At 45.2% G+C, this 18,170-nt stretch overlaps 1 protein-coding gene across 1 annotated transcript; it reads right to left on the reverse strand.

Moving 5' to 3' along the window:
- Window positions 1–585: 585 nt before the first annotated feature.
- LOC131483070 (uncharacterized) lies at window positions 586–5,813 on the reverse strand. Its single transcript, XM_058679984.1, is given in 2 exon segments — window positions 586–4,187; window positions 4,190–5,813. Coding segments are annotated over 2 exon segments (5,226 nt in total).
- Window positions 5,814–18,170: the final 12,357 nt, after the last annotated feature.

Consider the following 18,170-nt stretch of genomic DNA (forward strand, 5'->3'; position numbering starts at 1 on the left):
GATTACAAGAGAAATCTTCACAGTCTCCACCTTTCCACCATTTTTTTCCAGGGTTAAAGAAACAAGTACCGGGTCCTGAGCTGGTCGGAGTATGCTTACTCCGGCTGACCTGTATCCAATCCTTTTTGTTGGGTTTCCAATAGACTGTCCCAGATGTCTCACAACCCCAAGCAGCACAAAAATAAGCATCTATTCCCCCACAAGTGTGTATCTGCGTTTTATCTCTTCCAGTTCCTGGACAAACATAAAATGGAAGTTTTTGCAGCTCTACTCGAAAGCGGGGATGGGAGCATCCTGGTATCTTATAAGGTGCCCGATGACACGGACATAAGCCATATTTGGACTTAGGGACACATTTAGGTCTTTCTTTTGCAGGATCTATTGAGGGGATGTCCCAATTATTAAGACCGGCAACTAAATCACACACATCAGGGGTTAAATCAGGCCACCAGGTCCCAGGGGGGGCGATTTGAGAGGTTGACCACACAACATCCCCAGTTTGTGAGAGAACTTCCCAAGCCATTGACCGGGAGATATGGGGACTGCTGTGAACTAAGCTAGAATTTAACATGACTCCTATAATAATCAGGGAGCCCCACGGGTAAGTCTTATCTTTAGAGGATTTTGAGTGCGTTGGACTTTCCATGTTGTCGTGGCGTTGCTTTCTTCCTCTGAAGAGTGGGCAGCCTTGACGTGGGAGGCGTGGATCCAAGATGAGATGCCGTCTACTTTGAGTGCTGTTGGTGTGGTCAAAAGGACGGTGTAAGGACCCTTCCACCGAGGTTCCAGGTTCTTAGTCTGGTGTCTGCGGACCCACACAGAGTCTCCTATCTGGAAAGGGTGGGGTACCACTGGTTGATCCGTCTGGTCCTTGTAGGCAGCTGCAAGTGGTTTCCAGATTTCTCGCTGTACAAGTTGTAAGGCCTGCAAATGAGCTTTTAAAGAAGGATTATTGGCAAAATAAGGAATTAAATTTGAGCTAGAAAGACTAACGGGGGACGGAGGTGCACCGTACAAGATTTCAAAAGGAGTGAGACCATGTGGTCCTGGAGTATTTCTAATTCGGTAAAGGGCTACTGGAAGGAGGAGCACCCAGTCTCTAGAGCCAGTTGCAGGGGTAAATTTGGTTAAAGTCTCCTTAATGGTTCTATTCATTCGTTCTACCTGTCCTGAACTCTGGGGTCGGTAAGCACAATGTAATTTCCAATCGATCCCCAGTAACTTAGACACTGATTGACTTATCTGAGAAACAAAAGCAGGCCCATTATCTGTTCCTAATACCTGAGGCATACCATACCTTGGGAAGATTTCTTCTAACAGTTTCTTGGTCACAACGTTTGCAGTCTCGTGCTTAGTGGGGAAAGCCTCTACCCATCCTGAGAAGTTATCCACAAATACTAGAAGATATTTATAACCATATTGTCCAGGCTTTACCTCGGTGAAATCAATTTCCCAGTGAGTCCCAGGGCGGTGTCCTCGCACTCGAGTTCCTTGTCCTACTTTGGTTTTTCCCGCATTAACTTGCGCACACGCCGTACATTCATCCACTACAGTTTGTAAGATTTTATTTTTCCCTAGTAGGAAATAAGGACTCTCTTCTTTATCCAGAAGGATTTTCATTTTTCTGCTGCTGAGATGGGTTAATTTATGTAAGCAGGTAATTAATTCACGAGTTTGCTTTTGGGGCATTACAGGTTTACCATGAAATATCCAATATCCTTTTTCAGCATCATATTGTGCCCCTAATTCTTGTAAAATTCTTATATCTCCAAGGCCATACTCAAAAGAGGTATCCAGGTTGGACCGCATTTCCTGGGTAGTTAGAGAAAGAGCTCGGGGCGGAGTTTTGTTCTCCAGAGCCACTTCCCGGGCAGCAGTGTCTGCCAGTCGATTGCCCCGAGCTTCTGGGCTCTGTCCTTTTTGGTGTCCTAAGCAATGGATGATACTCAATTTTCGAGGCAAAAACAGGGCCTTAAGTAAAGCCAAGATTTCAGACTTATTTTTAATGTCTTTGCCCTCTGAAGTCAGTAACCCTCGCCTTCGGTATATTTCTCCATGAATATGTGCCGTGGCGAAAGCATAACGGCTATCAGTATAAACGTTAAGCCTCTTACCTTTTGCCATTTGGAGCGCCTGGGTCAAGGCGATGAGTTCAGCCTTCTGGGCTGAAGTCCCGGATGGAAGGGCCTTAGCCCAGATTACCTCAGTCTCTGTGGTTACTGCTGCTCCGGCTTTCTGTTCTCCATTATCTATGAAGCTGCTCCCGTCCGTATACCAGGTGAAGTCCGCGTCCTTGAGGGGCTGATCCGTTAGGTCTGGTCGTGTCCCGTGTACTTCTGCGAGGATCTGTAGGCAGTCATGCTGCTCTATATCCTCCGGTTGGGGAAGCAGAGTTGCTGGGTTTAAGGCAACAACCGGTCCAAAGTGTATCCGGTCCGTGTCTAGGAGCATAGCTTGATAATGGGTCATACGGGCATTGGAGAGCCAACGGTCTGGCGGTTGTTTGATTAGGGCCTCAACTGCATGAGGCGCCAAGATAGTCAATGATTGTCCCAAAGTCAATTTGCCAGCATCCTTAGTTAAAACGGCTATAGCTGCCACCATCCGCAAACAAGGTGGCCAGCCAGAGGCAACAGTATCCAGTTTCTTAGAGAGGTAGGCTACAGGTCGCCTCCAGGGCCCCAATCTTTGGGTCAGGACTCCCTTTGCGTAGCCCTGCTTTTCATCCACAAACAATTCAAAGGGCTTCGTGACATCGGGAAGGCCCAAAGCGGGAGAAGTCAGAAGAGCCTGCTTGATATCGTCAAAGGCCTGTTGCTGCTCAGACCCCCAATTAAACGTTGCTCCCTGCTTTGTAAGGGGGTAAAGGGGGGCTGCCATTTCAGCAAACCCAGGAATCCATAGGCGGCAGAAACCCGCGGTCCCCAGGAATTCTCGTAGTTGACGAGAATTCCTTGGGGCGGGAATGTTGGTCACCGCCTGCTTGCGGGCGGTAGTCAGCCACCTCCGTCCATCTTTTAACTGATATCCTAGATATGTGACCTGGGTTTGGCAGAGCTGTGCTTTCTTTGCGGAGGCTCTGTAGCCTAATTGTCCCAAAGTTTGTAACAGGGACTCAGTGCCCTGTCGACAATCTGTTTCGGTGGTTGCTGCCAATAGGAGGTCATCCACATACTGTAGAAGTATTAGAGTCGGATTCTGGACTCTGAAATCTGCGAGGTCCCGATGGAGAGCCTCATCAAACAATGTGGGACTATTTTTGAAGCCTTGAGGTAACCTGGTCCAGGTCAGTTGACCTGAGAGTCCCAAGTCCGGGTCCTTCCATTCAAAAGCAAACAAAGATTGGCTTTGGGGACTAAGCCTGAGACAAAAGAAGGCATCCTTCAAATCTAAAACTGTATACCAAATATGTGTAGGTGGAAGTGTGCTAAGTAAGTTATAGGGGTTAGGCACAGTGGGATGAATATCTTCCACTCTTTTATTAACTTCCCTTAAATCTTGTACAGGTCTATAGTCCTCTGTTCCCGGCTTCTTTACTGGAAGAAGCGGGGTATTCCAAGGTGATCGGCAAGGAACTAAAATGCCTTGATCCAGAAGTCTCTTGATATGTGGTCTGATGCCCTGATAAGCTTCTTGGGACATTGGGTACTGCTTTATAGAGACCGGAGTCGCAGTGGCTTTCAGTTCAATGACCAGAGGTGGCTGCCGGAGTGCAAGGCCCATCCCTCCGGTTTCCGCCCAAACCATAGGAAATCTCTTTATCCAAGAATCTAAGTTTAAATTTTTTATCTCTGTATTATTTGGCTCCAGAATCTCATATAACCTGTATTCGTCTTCTAATTGGAGGGTGAGGACCTGGAGAGGCGCTCCCTTTGGATCAGTTATTCGAATCCTATTACTCTCGAAATGTATATGCGCCCTTAGTTTGGTAAGCAAATCCCGTCCCAATAATGGATAGGGGCAATCAGGAACATGTAGAAAAGAATGAGTCACTTTACCAGTTGCCAGCTGCACTCTTCGGTCAGTCGTCCAATGGTATCTTTTCCCTCCGGTCGCTCCTTGGACCCAAGCCGATCTGTCGCTCAAAGGTCCCGGGGCATGGGTCAACACCGAGTGCTGTGCCCCGGTATCCACCAGGAAGGTGACAGGTTGCCCCCCAACATTAAGAGTTATCCTGGGCTCAGGGGGGGCTCCTGGCCCTGACCTCTCTAATCTTCTAGAGTCAATATGGGAGTCTGGTGCCCTGGTCTTTTAAGTCTCTTTGGGTTCTTAGGGCAATCTCTGGCCCAATGTCCTCTTTCCTTGCAATAGGCACATTGATCTTTATCTACCTGGGGGCTCCTCCGATCCCCTCCTCGTCTCTCCTGAGTTTGTCCTGACACTATGGTGGCTAATAGCCTACTTATTTCTTTATTTCTTTTGCGATCTCTGACATTCTCTCTCTCTTCGGCTTCACGTCTCAACCTTTCATCACGTTCTTCTGCTTCCTTTTTAAGTCTCTCATCTCTTTCTTCCTGAGTTTCACGCTTATTAAAAATACGTTCTGCCTCTTTAAGTAAATCCTGAATAGAGCTTTCTCTGAGATTATCAAGTCTCTCAAGTTTCTTTCTAATGTCTGGAGCTGATTGCCAGATGAAGGACATGGCCACATTGGTGGCTTGCCCGGGATCTTCTGGGTTATATGGGGTGTATATACGGTAGGCCTCTTTTAGCCGCTCAAGAAATGCCGAGGGAGTTTCCTCGGACCCCTGTACTACCTGCTTGATCTGAGCCAAATTGGTGGGGCTCCGTGCCGCCCCATGGAGACCCGCTATGAGCAACTGGCGATAGAGACGCAGGTGGTTCCTACAATCATCCGTAGTGAAATCCCAATTGGGCCGCTCCAGGGGAAAGGCTGCATCAATCTCATTGGGTAGTTGGGTGGGGCGGCCATTGTCTCCTAGAACATTTTTCCTGGCCTCCAGGAAAACCCGTTGTTTTTCCTCGGTCGTCAGTAATGTCTGTAATAACTGTTGACAATCATCCCAAGTGGGCTGGTGTGTCACTAAAATAGACTCAATCAAAGAGGTTAGCATAGAGGGGTCCTTGCTAAAGGGGGGATTGTTATGTTTCCAATTGTATAAATCAGAGGCAGAAAACGGCCAGTACTGGAGCCGATCATTGGGACCGGCCCGCAGGGGGAGGGCACGGGAAGTGGAGTCAGGAGGTTGTTCCCGACGCCCTCGTAGCCGCCCTGCCATCGGGGAAGGTGCAGGATCGGCGGCTGGGGTCTCTTCCGGTTCAGCTTCTGCCGCTTGTTGATCTTGATATGGTGGAGGTTCCTCAGCCAGCAGGTCCATTACAAGATCTTCTCCTGGGGGTAAGACCTTAACTTTGGGTGATTTCTTTTTTGCATTTTGGATCTGTGTGGGTTTGACAAGGGTTGGGTAGAGTGAAGACTGAGAGGGGCGCCCAGGGGTTGGAAGGGGAGGAGGAGCAGAGGGGATAGGGGTAGAGGGTGGTTTAAGAGTAATAAAAGGCCTGACCCACAGAGGTGGAGCATGAATGAGGGCCTCCCAGGTAATTATATAGGCCACCTGGTCTGGATGACCATGAGGACCAGGATCCATCACTTTGTGTTTGACCTGTGAAATAATATTAGGATTAAAGGTTCCATCTCTTGGCCAGCCAACGTTGAAGGTTGGCCACTCTGAGGAGCAGAGGGTAATCCATTTTTTCTTGCGGACATCTACTGACTGATTGTTAGCTATGTCCTGGACATCTCGCCAATGCTGTAAAGTAAGGCTAAGTGGGGTGGTAATGGATTGTCCCATTATCTCGACAGACAAAACACTAAACACAAAGACCACAAACAGTAGGCCGGCACTGAAACAAAACAACTTCGCAGCGCGGCTTCGGTGCCAAACCGAAAGCAAAAACTCAAATGGAGATCGTGATGAGAGTCCGGATCTCTCGTCTCCCAAACGAACCGTGTACCCTTCAGACAGTGGGGGAGCCCCAAAGAGTCCTATTCGGGTCAGGTTCACAAAATTCAAATGAGCCAGAAACCTGACTCCAAATGTCCCCGGAATGTCTTCCAGGGTTGCGGTCGGGAGTCCGAGCCCATCGGCTCCTCCACGGGTCCGCCAAGTACAAAGCGACACGGCCGGGTTGTACAAACGCAAGCGCGAGATTTCAACACAAACACAGAGACAAGAACATAAACAAATTTCAAGCGCTGGCCAGCTTACCTCCCGGAGGTGGGTCGGTGGTCCTTGGGCAGGGGTCTCTGATCCCGGATGAGCCCCCAAATGAAAGACCCCCGAAATGGGTGTCCCTCCTTTGGAGAGGCCCCTCCCAAGGAACAACGAGACCACTTGTTCGGATGCAAACAGCAAGAGGTTTATTCAGATACACAGGTACCTGGGGCAACAAAGTCTCTTGGAAGACTTGCGCGCCTCAGGTTGGGGTCTGGGGGTTTTTATAGGGTTCAGGAGCAGAAGCGCAGTTACAGAAGCAAGAAGCATAGTTACAGGACTCTGATTGGTGGATTCCTATAAGGCCAGGGTCATGGTGACGGCAACTTTATTTTAGTACCGGGGATTTTTAATAATGACTGATTTAGCCTTGAGTTGGTTCCCTATCTCTGATAACAGCTGAGTTGGCGCTGAGTTAGCTCTCTTTCCTAATATTTCTGCCTTATTTGGGGGCCAGATGTTTGACCACGGATATGAGGCAAGCTTGCCCTGTCCTTGTCCGCTTCCTTCCCAGAGATCCTGTTATTCTTAGTTCTAAGCCTTGCAAAATGGCGTTGCTGCTGCTAAAGCTCATGCTTTTTGGTGAGGGTCTTTCAGGTAAGATTCGAGGAACAGGATATGTCAGACTTCTCTATCAGTGGGTTGGGGCAGGGTTGGATTAGGCACGTCAGGAGGGACGAGAGAAGGTGCAAGTGCTACTCATCTGCCTTCCCTGAAAGGTTTCAGAAGCTAAGATGTAAGAGAATGTTCTGAGCAGTGGCAGACATTAAGACACACACACACCACACACACACAAACGCTCAACACACACACACACACACACACACACACAAACACTCTACTCTCGCTTCATGCAGGTTTCCTACAATGTCCCTTCCATCTTTGGAATGGTACGTCACTCTGATTTTTCAAGTATAGAATTCTCCATCTCTCCTATATATCTGACTTTGCAATAAAAGAAATAAATAAAAAAAACACAACAAATTTGCTTACAGAAGTTTAAGACTAGAGTGGATGATAAATGTTGAGGTGGTTAAAGACTCATCTCTGTAGCCAGATAGGCCTAAACATAACACAAAGCCAATGTTTCTTTCTAAATCACATGTCCATGACTTGGGTTCTATTGTCTCTCTCTCTCTCTCTCTCTCTCTCTTTCTCTCTCTCTCTCTCTTTCTCTCTGTCTTTTTTCCTTTTAATTTGCCAATCTAAACAGTCTCTTCATGGACTCCTTTACTTTAACACACTAAAAGGGCACTTGAAATCCATGATAAATAGCTAGCTTCTCTGCTTCAAACCCACAAAGCTACTTTCTCCAAACCTTGATTGAGTTTGAGCTAAGACTATTGGCTGTGCTTGATGTTCAATTGAACGCTCAGCCTATAAAACAATAAGCTATTGGGTTTAGGTGCTACTTTGAGTTGAGACTCCTTATTCAAGAAAGAAAATACACATTTTTTGTTTCGTATTTGAGCAAATCTCATTTTCCCAGGTTGTGTTCCTGCCAACAGGTAGATGGTGATTTTTGAGATTCTTCTCGACAGCAACGGGCAGCACAATGAATCTACTATCTGCCCTTACAATTAACTTTAAGAGATCATCTGTGGGCCTCGCATTCTGTGCAAGAATATCCACAGATGACAATGATGGTGGCTTGATAAATTACTTCAATGTGTCGCTCATGGATTGTTCCATTTCTCTGGTTGAATCTATTTCCAACATTTTCTCGTGTATTTTGTGCAAACTGAAGCTTTCAAAAGATACAAAGTAGGACCTTTGAATATGGGTTTTAAGCAATTTCAACATATTTAGCCTAATTTTGTCGGCCTAAGAAATATTAGCAGTTCCTCTGTGACTATGGGGAATTGATTGCATAATTCCTGGGCAGAATCAGAATTCCCAGATACCCACGTCTCTCCTATGAAGAGCAAAATCCTTTCCGGTGAGCTAGAAACCACTCCTGTGTATCATCATTGCATTATATGAAATGTGCAGAAAAAATGAGACATTCATTGATGTTTGTTTAGGTGCTATGTTTATGGCAGAGATGAATTAAGTTTACATATCCAACACAATGGAAATGTTTTTAGGAATGGCTTCTACGTTTAGTTGAACCACTGATTCCAGAAGATTCTGGTATGCACAGGAAGGTGTTTGGTGTTTTGTGTCCTTCAGAAAAATTGAGAACAGACATCATAAGATGTTGAAAATCTAGAAATGTATAGACTAGAAGGATGAATAGCGTCAGGGACCACATCACACAAACTAACGTATTCAAAGGTTCTAATCGTGGGTGCAGTGCCACCCTTCTGTTTTCCAATTCATTTATTTTTGTATTGAGTTTTAAAGATGTACTGCATTTCATTGGAATGTCAGATTGACAGAGAAAAGCAGACACAGAAGGAAAGATCTTCCCACTGCTGGTTACCTCCCCCAGGAACCACAAGGGCTAGAGCTAAGCTAATTTGAGGCAAGGAGCCAGTAGTCTCTTCAGGTTCAACCATGCAGATGCAGGGTCCCAAGGTTTTGGACAGCCCTCAGTGGCTTTCCCTAACCACGGGAAGGGTGATGGAAGCGGAGTGCCAAAGCCGGGATACAAACTGGTGTCCACATGGAATCTCGGCACATGCAAAGCAAGGACTTTAACCACTGGGCTATCACACTGGGCCCATAACTCTTTGAGTTTCAAGATTTCTTTGTTTATTTATATTTGTTACAGCGTTATCTCTACAGAGAGGAGGAGAAACAGGGAGGAAGATCTTTTGTCCTATGATTCACTCCCCAAGTGACCAGAACAGCTGGATCTGGGCCGATCCAAAGCCAGAAGCAAGGAGAGTCTTTGCGATCTCCCTCACGCATGCAGGGTCCCAAGCATTGCACTGTTCTCAACTGCTTTCCCAGCCCCAGTCAGGCAGCAGGATGGGAAGCAGGGCCGCCAGAATTAGAACTGGCACCCATATGGGATCCCGGCACATTCCAGACAAGGCCATTAGCCTCTAGGCCACCACGCTGAAATCAGCATTTATTCACATTCATTGCAAAGCCTAGCCAGAAAATGCAGGAAAAACAGACGAAAAGCTCCTCCATTATCTGACCATGCACAGAAAGGCAACAAGGTTGAGGCCAAGTCAACCTGAAGCCAGGAGGAGGAGTCTTCTGGATTCTGCAAGGATGCTGTGGAACACGTAGGCACGCCGCCGTCCTCACCTCCCTTCTGGGCATAAGTAGGGAGCAGCACAGAACTAGATCCCATGCAACACAAAATCTGCACCACATGGGACCAAGGCGCCGGCTGGCAGAGGTTCAGCCAGCTGACCCAATACATGCTTATTTTAGGCAAGTGGGAATGCCACTTGTTTGCTCAAATGAGACCAGTAGGAACTGACCACTAAGCTTAAAATAGGCTTATAAGACAGAATGTGCAGAAGGGCCTTCCTCTAAATTCCATGCTCACCTGTGTCTGCTATCACTGGTATTACCACTGAGAACTCCAAAAATGTCCAGGAAGATGAGTAGTCACAGGCTTCTTCAGGTCTGTGACGCGGGGCTGCTGCCTGTTAAAACGGCGGCTGTTCGCTGAGAAGGCTCTGAGGAAGTCTGCTTTTATAGTGTTCACCTCGCCTTGAGCCACACCCACCCAATCAGGGGAGCCTCTGATGTCAGCAGAAATCAGAGTGCATGATGGGGTTAGAGAGAAAGGTTTGAACAGGTGTTGGATTTAGAAGGTACAGTAAACACGAGTTGGGCTCACTGACTGACACATGTAGACTAGGTTTGTTGGGAACTATGGGGTTGTAGAGACACTGCAGATGTTTCCAGAGGAACTTTTCACTGAGATCTGGAAAGGGGACATCCGGAAAAGCAGCAGACAAGGATCCAACCAGTGCAGCCTTTGGCACCGTATTGGAAATCTGAGTGGATTGCCAGAATCCTGGTTTCAGCCTGACCTAGGCCCTAACGCTTCAGGTCATTTGAGAAGTGACCCCACATGGAAGATTCCTGTCTGTCTGTCTGTCTGTCTGTGAATTCCTTTCTGTGTGCCACTCGGCCTTGCAAATTGATGAAATCATTCTTTCCTAATGAAGAAATGATAAGGATTGATACTGTCCCTGCCATATTGCTAAGAGCTTCCTAGGTCATCTAGTTCTACACTGCATCCAGTTCTCAACCAGATTGCCCGGGTTGGTGTGATAGCCAATCGCTGTGTTTATTAATCCATAACATTCATTGCAGATTTAGTGACACCTTTTGATCATATCTATGCTTTTCTGGTTTGGGCTGGTTTTTCAGACACCAGTTTCACTGTCTTTCGCTGCACCAACGTCATGCCTCTCCCGTCTCCCAGGCTGTATATTACCTTGAGAGATGTATATTACATTGAGATGTATATTACATTGAGATGTATATTACATTCGAGTGATTGCTTTAACATGCATCACATCAAATTAATCCCGGTTATATTCCCACTGACAAAAGTGCTGACCAGCCAATTTCAAATTGCTATCCTTTCTTTTCCCTTCTCTGCATGACTCTGTGACTGAAATCAATTGATAAAGCTTGAACGCAATTTGATTTGATGTTTTTCTGCAACTTATTTTCAATGACCATTGCATTGAAAACAGAGTTAACAGTGTCTGAGTAAGAGTAAGACAAATAGATACAGGGAAGTTCAATTCCTCCCATGCTTTCACAGCCAGAGTTGGGGTAGGCTGAGGCTTGGAGACCATTAACTGCTCTGGTATCCAAAAAGACTGGGCAGAACCCTAGCTATTTGATTGTGAGTCACTGCATGCTGCTCAGTAGGAAGTTCAGCTGGAAGCTGAGTGGGATTAAATCCAGCTTTCCTGGTTTTTTTTTTCCTTTTTCTTTAATGAATTGGTTGATTCTTTAAAACATTTTTTGATCTACACAGAGAAAGAGAAAACTGCAATCATGTGTTGTCTACTAGTTGATCCCTAAGGGGCCACGATAGACATGGTGAGAAGAGAACTGGTTTAAGGGAGGGGCCATTTGTTAACACCCTTCCAGAAGATGTCATTGAAAGCAATTGGATTAAACTGAATTTCTTATGCTGAACTTCATAAGAAATGACTTTAAGAAAACACTTTTCCCATAGACTTGACAAGCACAGTAGATGATGTGCTTCAGTTTAAAGGACATTTCTGAAAATTCCTTTCTTTCAATAACAAATGTGTGTATATCCATGACTATAAGAATCCTAACCTAGGCGATGCTGATGATGCATCTGGAGATACTTGATATGAAAGAGACACAGCCACATATTTCTGTGTTTTAGTTCCATGAATCTGTAGCTCAAGGATTTCAGGAGATGGGTTGCTTGATTTCTATGGCTGATGAGTGATGAATGGTGGGTCCAGTGAGATGAGGAATCCTATCACCAGACAGGACAGAATTGCCAGAGCAGCAGGTCAAGGATAGCCTCTGCACGAAGCCAGCTTGAATGAATCCCTGGTGTCTCACCCTGACAGCTGAATTGTGTCTAGTCAGTTTCTCCTCCACCTACCAGGATTGCATCCTTTTCATGCAAAGAAGAGAGACTGTGGGGATAAAGCTATTCTCCCACGGGCCTTGGAAGGTCACCCACACTCTTGCCCAAGACATATCATATCAAAAACAAGAAGAGAGTCTTAGCTCAAGAGATATGGGAACACAAATGGGACTTGGAGTGACAGAGATGGCAAAAATATAAGCGAAACATAGCTTCTACTTTTTTCACAGTTTCTCATTTCTTCTTTGAAAGAGTTAGAGACCTGTGATCACACACACACACACACACACACACACACACACACACAGATTTTGTAGGTGAAGTGAGTGAGATCTGCTTGATATTACTAAGTACACTCCTAAGAAGCAATGTGGGGTCTGTCAGTCTAGAGCTCGCTTTCCTGTGTTAGAAGGCTCTTAATCCTGAGGGCTGCCCTCTCTTTTCTGAGCCCACAACTTCACCTGTGGCCACCTCACCCAGCACGGACTGTCTGGAAGGTGCTCAGTGGGAGCAGGTGGCTCACGGGCTGCAGAGGTGCCAAGAAAGGAGGACCAGGCTAGCGTGTTCAGGTCCTCTAAGCTGAACCCACTCAAAGTAATGAGAACACAGGTGCCTGAGATTCACATGCTCTTGACTGACCTCTTCAGTGGAGCGGGGCAGGATCATGGAGAGGGAAGTGGAGAGTGGGATCAGAGACAGGAGCCAGAGGCACAGGAGCTGGCATGGTGCCTCAGCTGACTAGTCCTCTGCCTTCTGATTCATGAACAATCCTCTCCACTTCCAATCCTGTGTTCTGCTGATGGCCTGGGAAAGAAGTGGACAATGGTTGAAAGTGTGGGGCACTGGCACGTACCCATGTGGAATATTCAGTATTGGAACCATTTGTGGAGTGAGCAGGTGGATGGAAGATCACACTCTTTCTGTGCTTAATTTTGTCAATCAGATATTTTAGTGAAAAGCAGTACATTAAATCAATGATTAAAATAGAAATAGAACTGCGGAGGTCAGCACAAGAACTGTGATTGTTTGATATAGAGAATCAATGACAAAGAAATCTGGTAGCAAACCCCTAACACTCCAGGTTGAAGAATTTGTGAGGTCTAGCTTTCAGTATGTCAATGTGTCTCCTCCTCACGTATCAGCCTTTAGCTAGGACTTGATACAGGTGAGTACTGACTGAAAGCTAGCATCTTTTCTTTCTTCACTCACGGCATGCCCATCATAAATTCTGTATCTGGGCTTGGTGTTATGGCTCAGTGTCTAAATCCTTGCATTGCCACACCAGGAGCCCATATGGGTATCTGTTTGTGGCCATGACGCAGCCAATGGAAGATCTTTTCTCCTTGTCTCTCCTTTCCTCTAAAATCTGCCTTTCTGATGATTTGTTACTGAGTGAGATAATACATCTTGAAATAAATATTGGATACATTCTCTCTCACTCTCTCTGTGTGCATTGATGTATACATGTATATAGGAATATATGCATGCACACTCACATATATATGTGTATATATGTGTATATATATGAAGCATACATTAGTTTGAAGGTGTGCATTTGAAGTATTTATTAAGATAAAATGCAATATTCTAGAAAGAAGCTTAGCAGTTGCCTGTCTCAAGCAGGGAGTTTGGGATTTAAGACACAAGGTAAGATTCGAGGAACAGGATATGTCAGACTTCTCTATCAGTGGGTTGGGGCAGGGTTGGATTGGGCACATCAGGAGGGACGAGAGAAGGTGCAAGTGCTACTCATCTGCCTTCCCTGGAAGGTTTCAGAAGCTAAGATGTAAGAGAATGTTCTGAGCAGTGGCAGACATTAAGACACACACACACACCACACACAAACACTCAAAACACACACACACACAAACATTCAAAACACACACGCACACACACTCTACTCTCACTCATGCAGTTTTTCTACAATGTCCCTTCCCTCTTTGTAACGGTATGTCACTCTGATTTTTCAAGTTTAGAATTCTCCATCTCTCCTATATATCTGACTTTGCAATAAAAAGAAATAAATTTTAAGAAAAACAACAAATTTGCATACAGAAGTTTAAGACTAGAGTGGATGATAAATGTTGAGGTGGTTAAAGACTCATCTCTGTAGCCAGATAGGCCTAAACATAACACAAAATCAATGTTTCTTTCTAAATCACATGTCCACGACTTGGGCTCTAATTGTCTCTCTCTCTCTCTCTCTCTCTCTCTCTCTCTCTCTCTCTCTCGCTCTTTTTTCTCTTTTTTCCTTTTAATTTGCCAATCTAAACAGTCACTTCATGGACTCCTTTACTTTAACACACTAAAGGGACACTTGAAATCCATGATAAATAGCTAGCTTCTCTGCTTCAAACCCACAAAGCTAGCTTTCTCCAAACCTTGATTGAGTTTGATCTAACACTATTGGCTGTGCTTGATGTTCAATTGAACGCTCAGCCTATAAAACAATAAGCTATTGGGTTTAGGTGCTAGTTTGAGTTGAGACTCCTTATTCAAGAAAGAAAATACACATTTTTTGTTTCGTATTTGAGCAAATCTCATTTCCCAGGTTGTGTTCCTGCCAACAGGTAGACGGTGATTTCTGAGATTCTTCTCGACAGTGACGGGCAGCACAATGAATCTACTATCTGCCCTTACAATTAACTTTAAGAGATCATCTGTGGGCCTCGCATTCTGTGCAAGAATATCCACAGATGACAATGATGGTGGCTTGATAAATTACTTCATATGTCGCTCATGGATTGTTCCATTTCTCTGGTTGAATCTATTTCCAACATTTTCTCGTGTATTTTGTGCAAACTGAAGCTTTCAACAGATACAAAGTAGGACCTTTGAATATGGGTTTTAAGCAATTTCAACATATTTAGCCTAATTTCGTCGGCCTAAGAAATATTAGCAGTTCCTCTGTGACTATGGGGAATTGATTGCATAATTCCTGGGCAGAATCAGAATTCCCAGATACCCACGTCTCTCCTATGAAGAGCAAAATCCTTTCCGGTGAACTAGAAACCACTCCTGTGTATCATCATTGCATTATATGAAATGTGCAGAAAAAAATGAAATATTCATTGATGTTTGTTTAGGTGCTATGTTTATGGCAGAGATGAATTAAGTTTACATATTCAACACAATGGAAATGTTTTTAGGAATGGCTTCTACGTTTAGTTGAACCACTGATTCCAGAAGATTCTGGTATGCACAGGAAGGTGTTTGGTGTTTTGTGTCCTTCAGAAAAATTGAGAACAGACATCATAAGATGTTGAAAATCTAGAAATGTATAGACTGGAAGGATGAAGAGCGTCAGGGACCACATCACACAAACTAACGTATTCAAAGGTTCTAATCGTGGGTGCAGTGCCACCCTTCTGTATTCCAATTCATTTATTTTTGTATTGAGTTTTAAAGATGTACTGCATTTCATTGGAATGTCAGATTGACAGAGAAAAGCAGACACAGAAGGAAAGATCTTCCCACTGCTGGTTACCTCCCCCAGGAACCACAAGGGCTAGAGCTAAGCTAATTTGAGGCAAGGAGCCAGTAGTCTCTTCAGGTTCAACCATGCAGATGCAGGGTCCCAAGGTTTTGGACAGCCCTCAGTGGCTTTCCCTAACCACGGGAAGGGTGATGGAAGCGGAGTGCCAAAGCCGGGATACAAACTGGTGTCCACATGGAATCTCGGCACATGCAAAGCAAGGACTTTAACCACTGGGCTATCACACTGGGCCCATAACTCTTTGAGTTTCAAGATTTCTTTGTTTATTTATATTTGTTACAGCGTTATCTCTACAGAGAGGAGGAGAAACAGGGAGGAAGATCTTTTGTCCTATGATTCACTCCCCAAGTGACCAGAACAGCTGGATCTGGGCCGATCCAAAGCCAGAAGCAAGGAGAGTCTTTGCGATCTCCCTCACGCATGCAGGGTCCCAAGCATTGCACTGTCCTCAACTGCTTTCCCAGGCCCCAGTCAGGCAGCAGGATGGGAAGCAGGGCCGCCAGAATTAGAACTGGCACCCATATGGGATCCCGGCACATTCCAGACAAGGCCATTAGCCTCTAGGCCACCACGCTGAAATCAGCATTTATTCACATTCATTGCAAAGCCTAGCCAGAAAATGCAGGAAAAACAGACGAAAAGCTCCTCCATTATCTGACCATGCACAGAAAGGCAACAAGGTTGAGGCCAAGTCAACCTGAAGCCAGGAGGAGGAGTCTTCTGGATTCTGCAAGGATGCTGTGGAACACGTAGGCACGCCGCCGTCCTCACCTCCCTTCTGGGCATAAGTAGGGAGCAGCACAGAACTAGATCCCATGCAACACAAAATCTGCACCACATGGGACCAAGGCGCCGGCTGGCAGAGGTTCAGCCGGCTGACCCAATACATGCTTATTTTAGGCAAGTGGGAATGCCACTTGTTTGCTCAAATGAGACCAGTAGGAACTGACCACTAAGCTTAAAATAGGCTTATAAGACAGAATGTGCAGAAGGGTCTTCCTCTAACTTCCATGCTCACCTGTGTCTGCTATCACTGGTATTACCACTGGGAACTCCAGAAGTGTCCAGGAAGATGAGTAGTCACAGGTTCCTTCCGGTCTGAGACGCGGGGCTGCTGCCTGTTAAAACGGCGGCTGTTCCCTGAGAAAGCTCTGAGGAAGTCTGCTTTTATAGTGTTCACCTCGCCTTGAGCCACACCCACCCAATCAGGGCAGCCTCTGATGTCAGCAGAAATCAGAGTGCATGATGGGGTTAGAGAGAAAGGTTTGAACAGGTGTTGGATTTAGAAGGCACAGTAAACACGAGTTGAGCTCACTGACTGACACATGTAGACTAGGTTTGTTGGGAACTATGGGGTTGTAGAGACACTGCAGATGTTTCCAGAGGAACTTTTCACTGAGATCTGGAAAGGGGACATCCGGAAAAGCAGCAGACAAGGATCCAACCAGTGCAGCCTTTGGCACCGTATTGGAAATCTGAGTGGATTGCCAGAATCCTGGTTTCAGCCTGACCTAGGCCCTAACGCTTCAGGTCATTTGAGAAGTGACCCCACATGGAAGATTCCTGTCTGTCTGTCTGTCTGTGAATTCCTTTCTGTGTGCCACTCGGCCTTGCAAATTGATGAAATCATTCTTTCCTAATGAAGAAATGATAAGGATTGATACTGTCCCTGCCATATTGCTAAGAGCTTCCTAGGTCATCTAGTTCTACACTGCATCCAGTTCTCAACCAGATTGCCCGGGTTGGTGTGATAGCCAATCGCTGTGTTTATTAATCCATAACATTCATTGCAGATTTAGTGACACCTTTTGATCATATCTATGCTTTTCTGGTTTGGGCTGGTTTTTCAGACACCAGTTTCACTGTCTTTCGCTGCACCAACGTCATGCCTCTCCCGTCTCCCAGGCTGTATATTACCTTGAGAGATGTATATTACATTGAGATGTATATTACATTGAGATGTATATTACATTCGAGTGATTGCTTTAACATGCATCACATCAAATTAATCCCGGTTATATTCCCACTGACAAAAGTGCTGACCAGCCAATTTCAAATTGCTATCCTTTCTTTTCCCTTCTCTGCATGACTCTGTGACTGAAATCAATTGATAAAGCTTGAACGCAATTTGATTTGATGTTTTTCTGCAACTTATTTTCAATGGCCATTGCATTGAAAACAGAGTTAACAGTGTCTGAGTAAGAGTAAGACAAATAGATACAGGGAAGTTCAATTCCTCCCATGCTTTCACAGCCAGAGTTGGGGTAGGCTGAAACTTGGAGACCATTAACTGCTCTGGTATCCAAAAAGGCTGGGCAGAACCCTAGCTATTTGATTGTGAGTCACTGCATGCTGCTCAGTAGGAAGTTCAGCTGGAAGCTGAGTGGGATTAAATCCAGCTTTCCTGGTTTTTTTTTCCTTTTTCTTTAATGAATTGGTTGATTCTTTAAAACATTTTTTGATCTACACAGAGAAAGAGAAAACCGCAATCATGTGTTGTCTACTAGTTGATCCCTAAGGGGCCACGATAGACAGGGTGAGAAGAGAACTGGTTTAAGGGAGGGGCCATTTGTTAACACCCTTCCAGAAGATGTCATTGAAAGCAATTGGATTAAACTGAATTTCTTATGCTGAACTTCATAAGAAATGACTTTAAGAAGACACTTTTCCCATAGACTTGACAAGCACAGTAGATGATGTGCTTCAGTTTAAAGGACATTTCTGAAAATTCCTTTCTTTCAATAACAAATGTGTGTATATCCATGACTATAAGAATCCTAACCTAGGCGATGCTGATGATGCATCTGGAGATACTTGATATGAAAGAGACACAGCCACATATTTCTGTGTTTTAGTTCCATGAATCTGTAGCTCAAGGATTTCAGGAGATGGGTTGCTTGATTTCTATGGCTGATGAGTGATGAATGGTGGG

Source organism: Ochotona princeps, chromosome 23, assembly GCF_030435755.1.
Source record: "Ochotona princeps isolate mOchPri1 chromosome 23, mOchPri1.hap1, whole genome shotgun sequence".
In the NCBI taxonomy this organism is placed as follows: Eukaryota; Metazoa; Chordata; class Mammalia; order Lagomorpha; family Ochotonidae; genus Ochotona; species Ochotona princeps.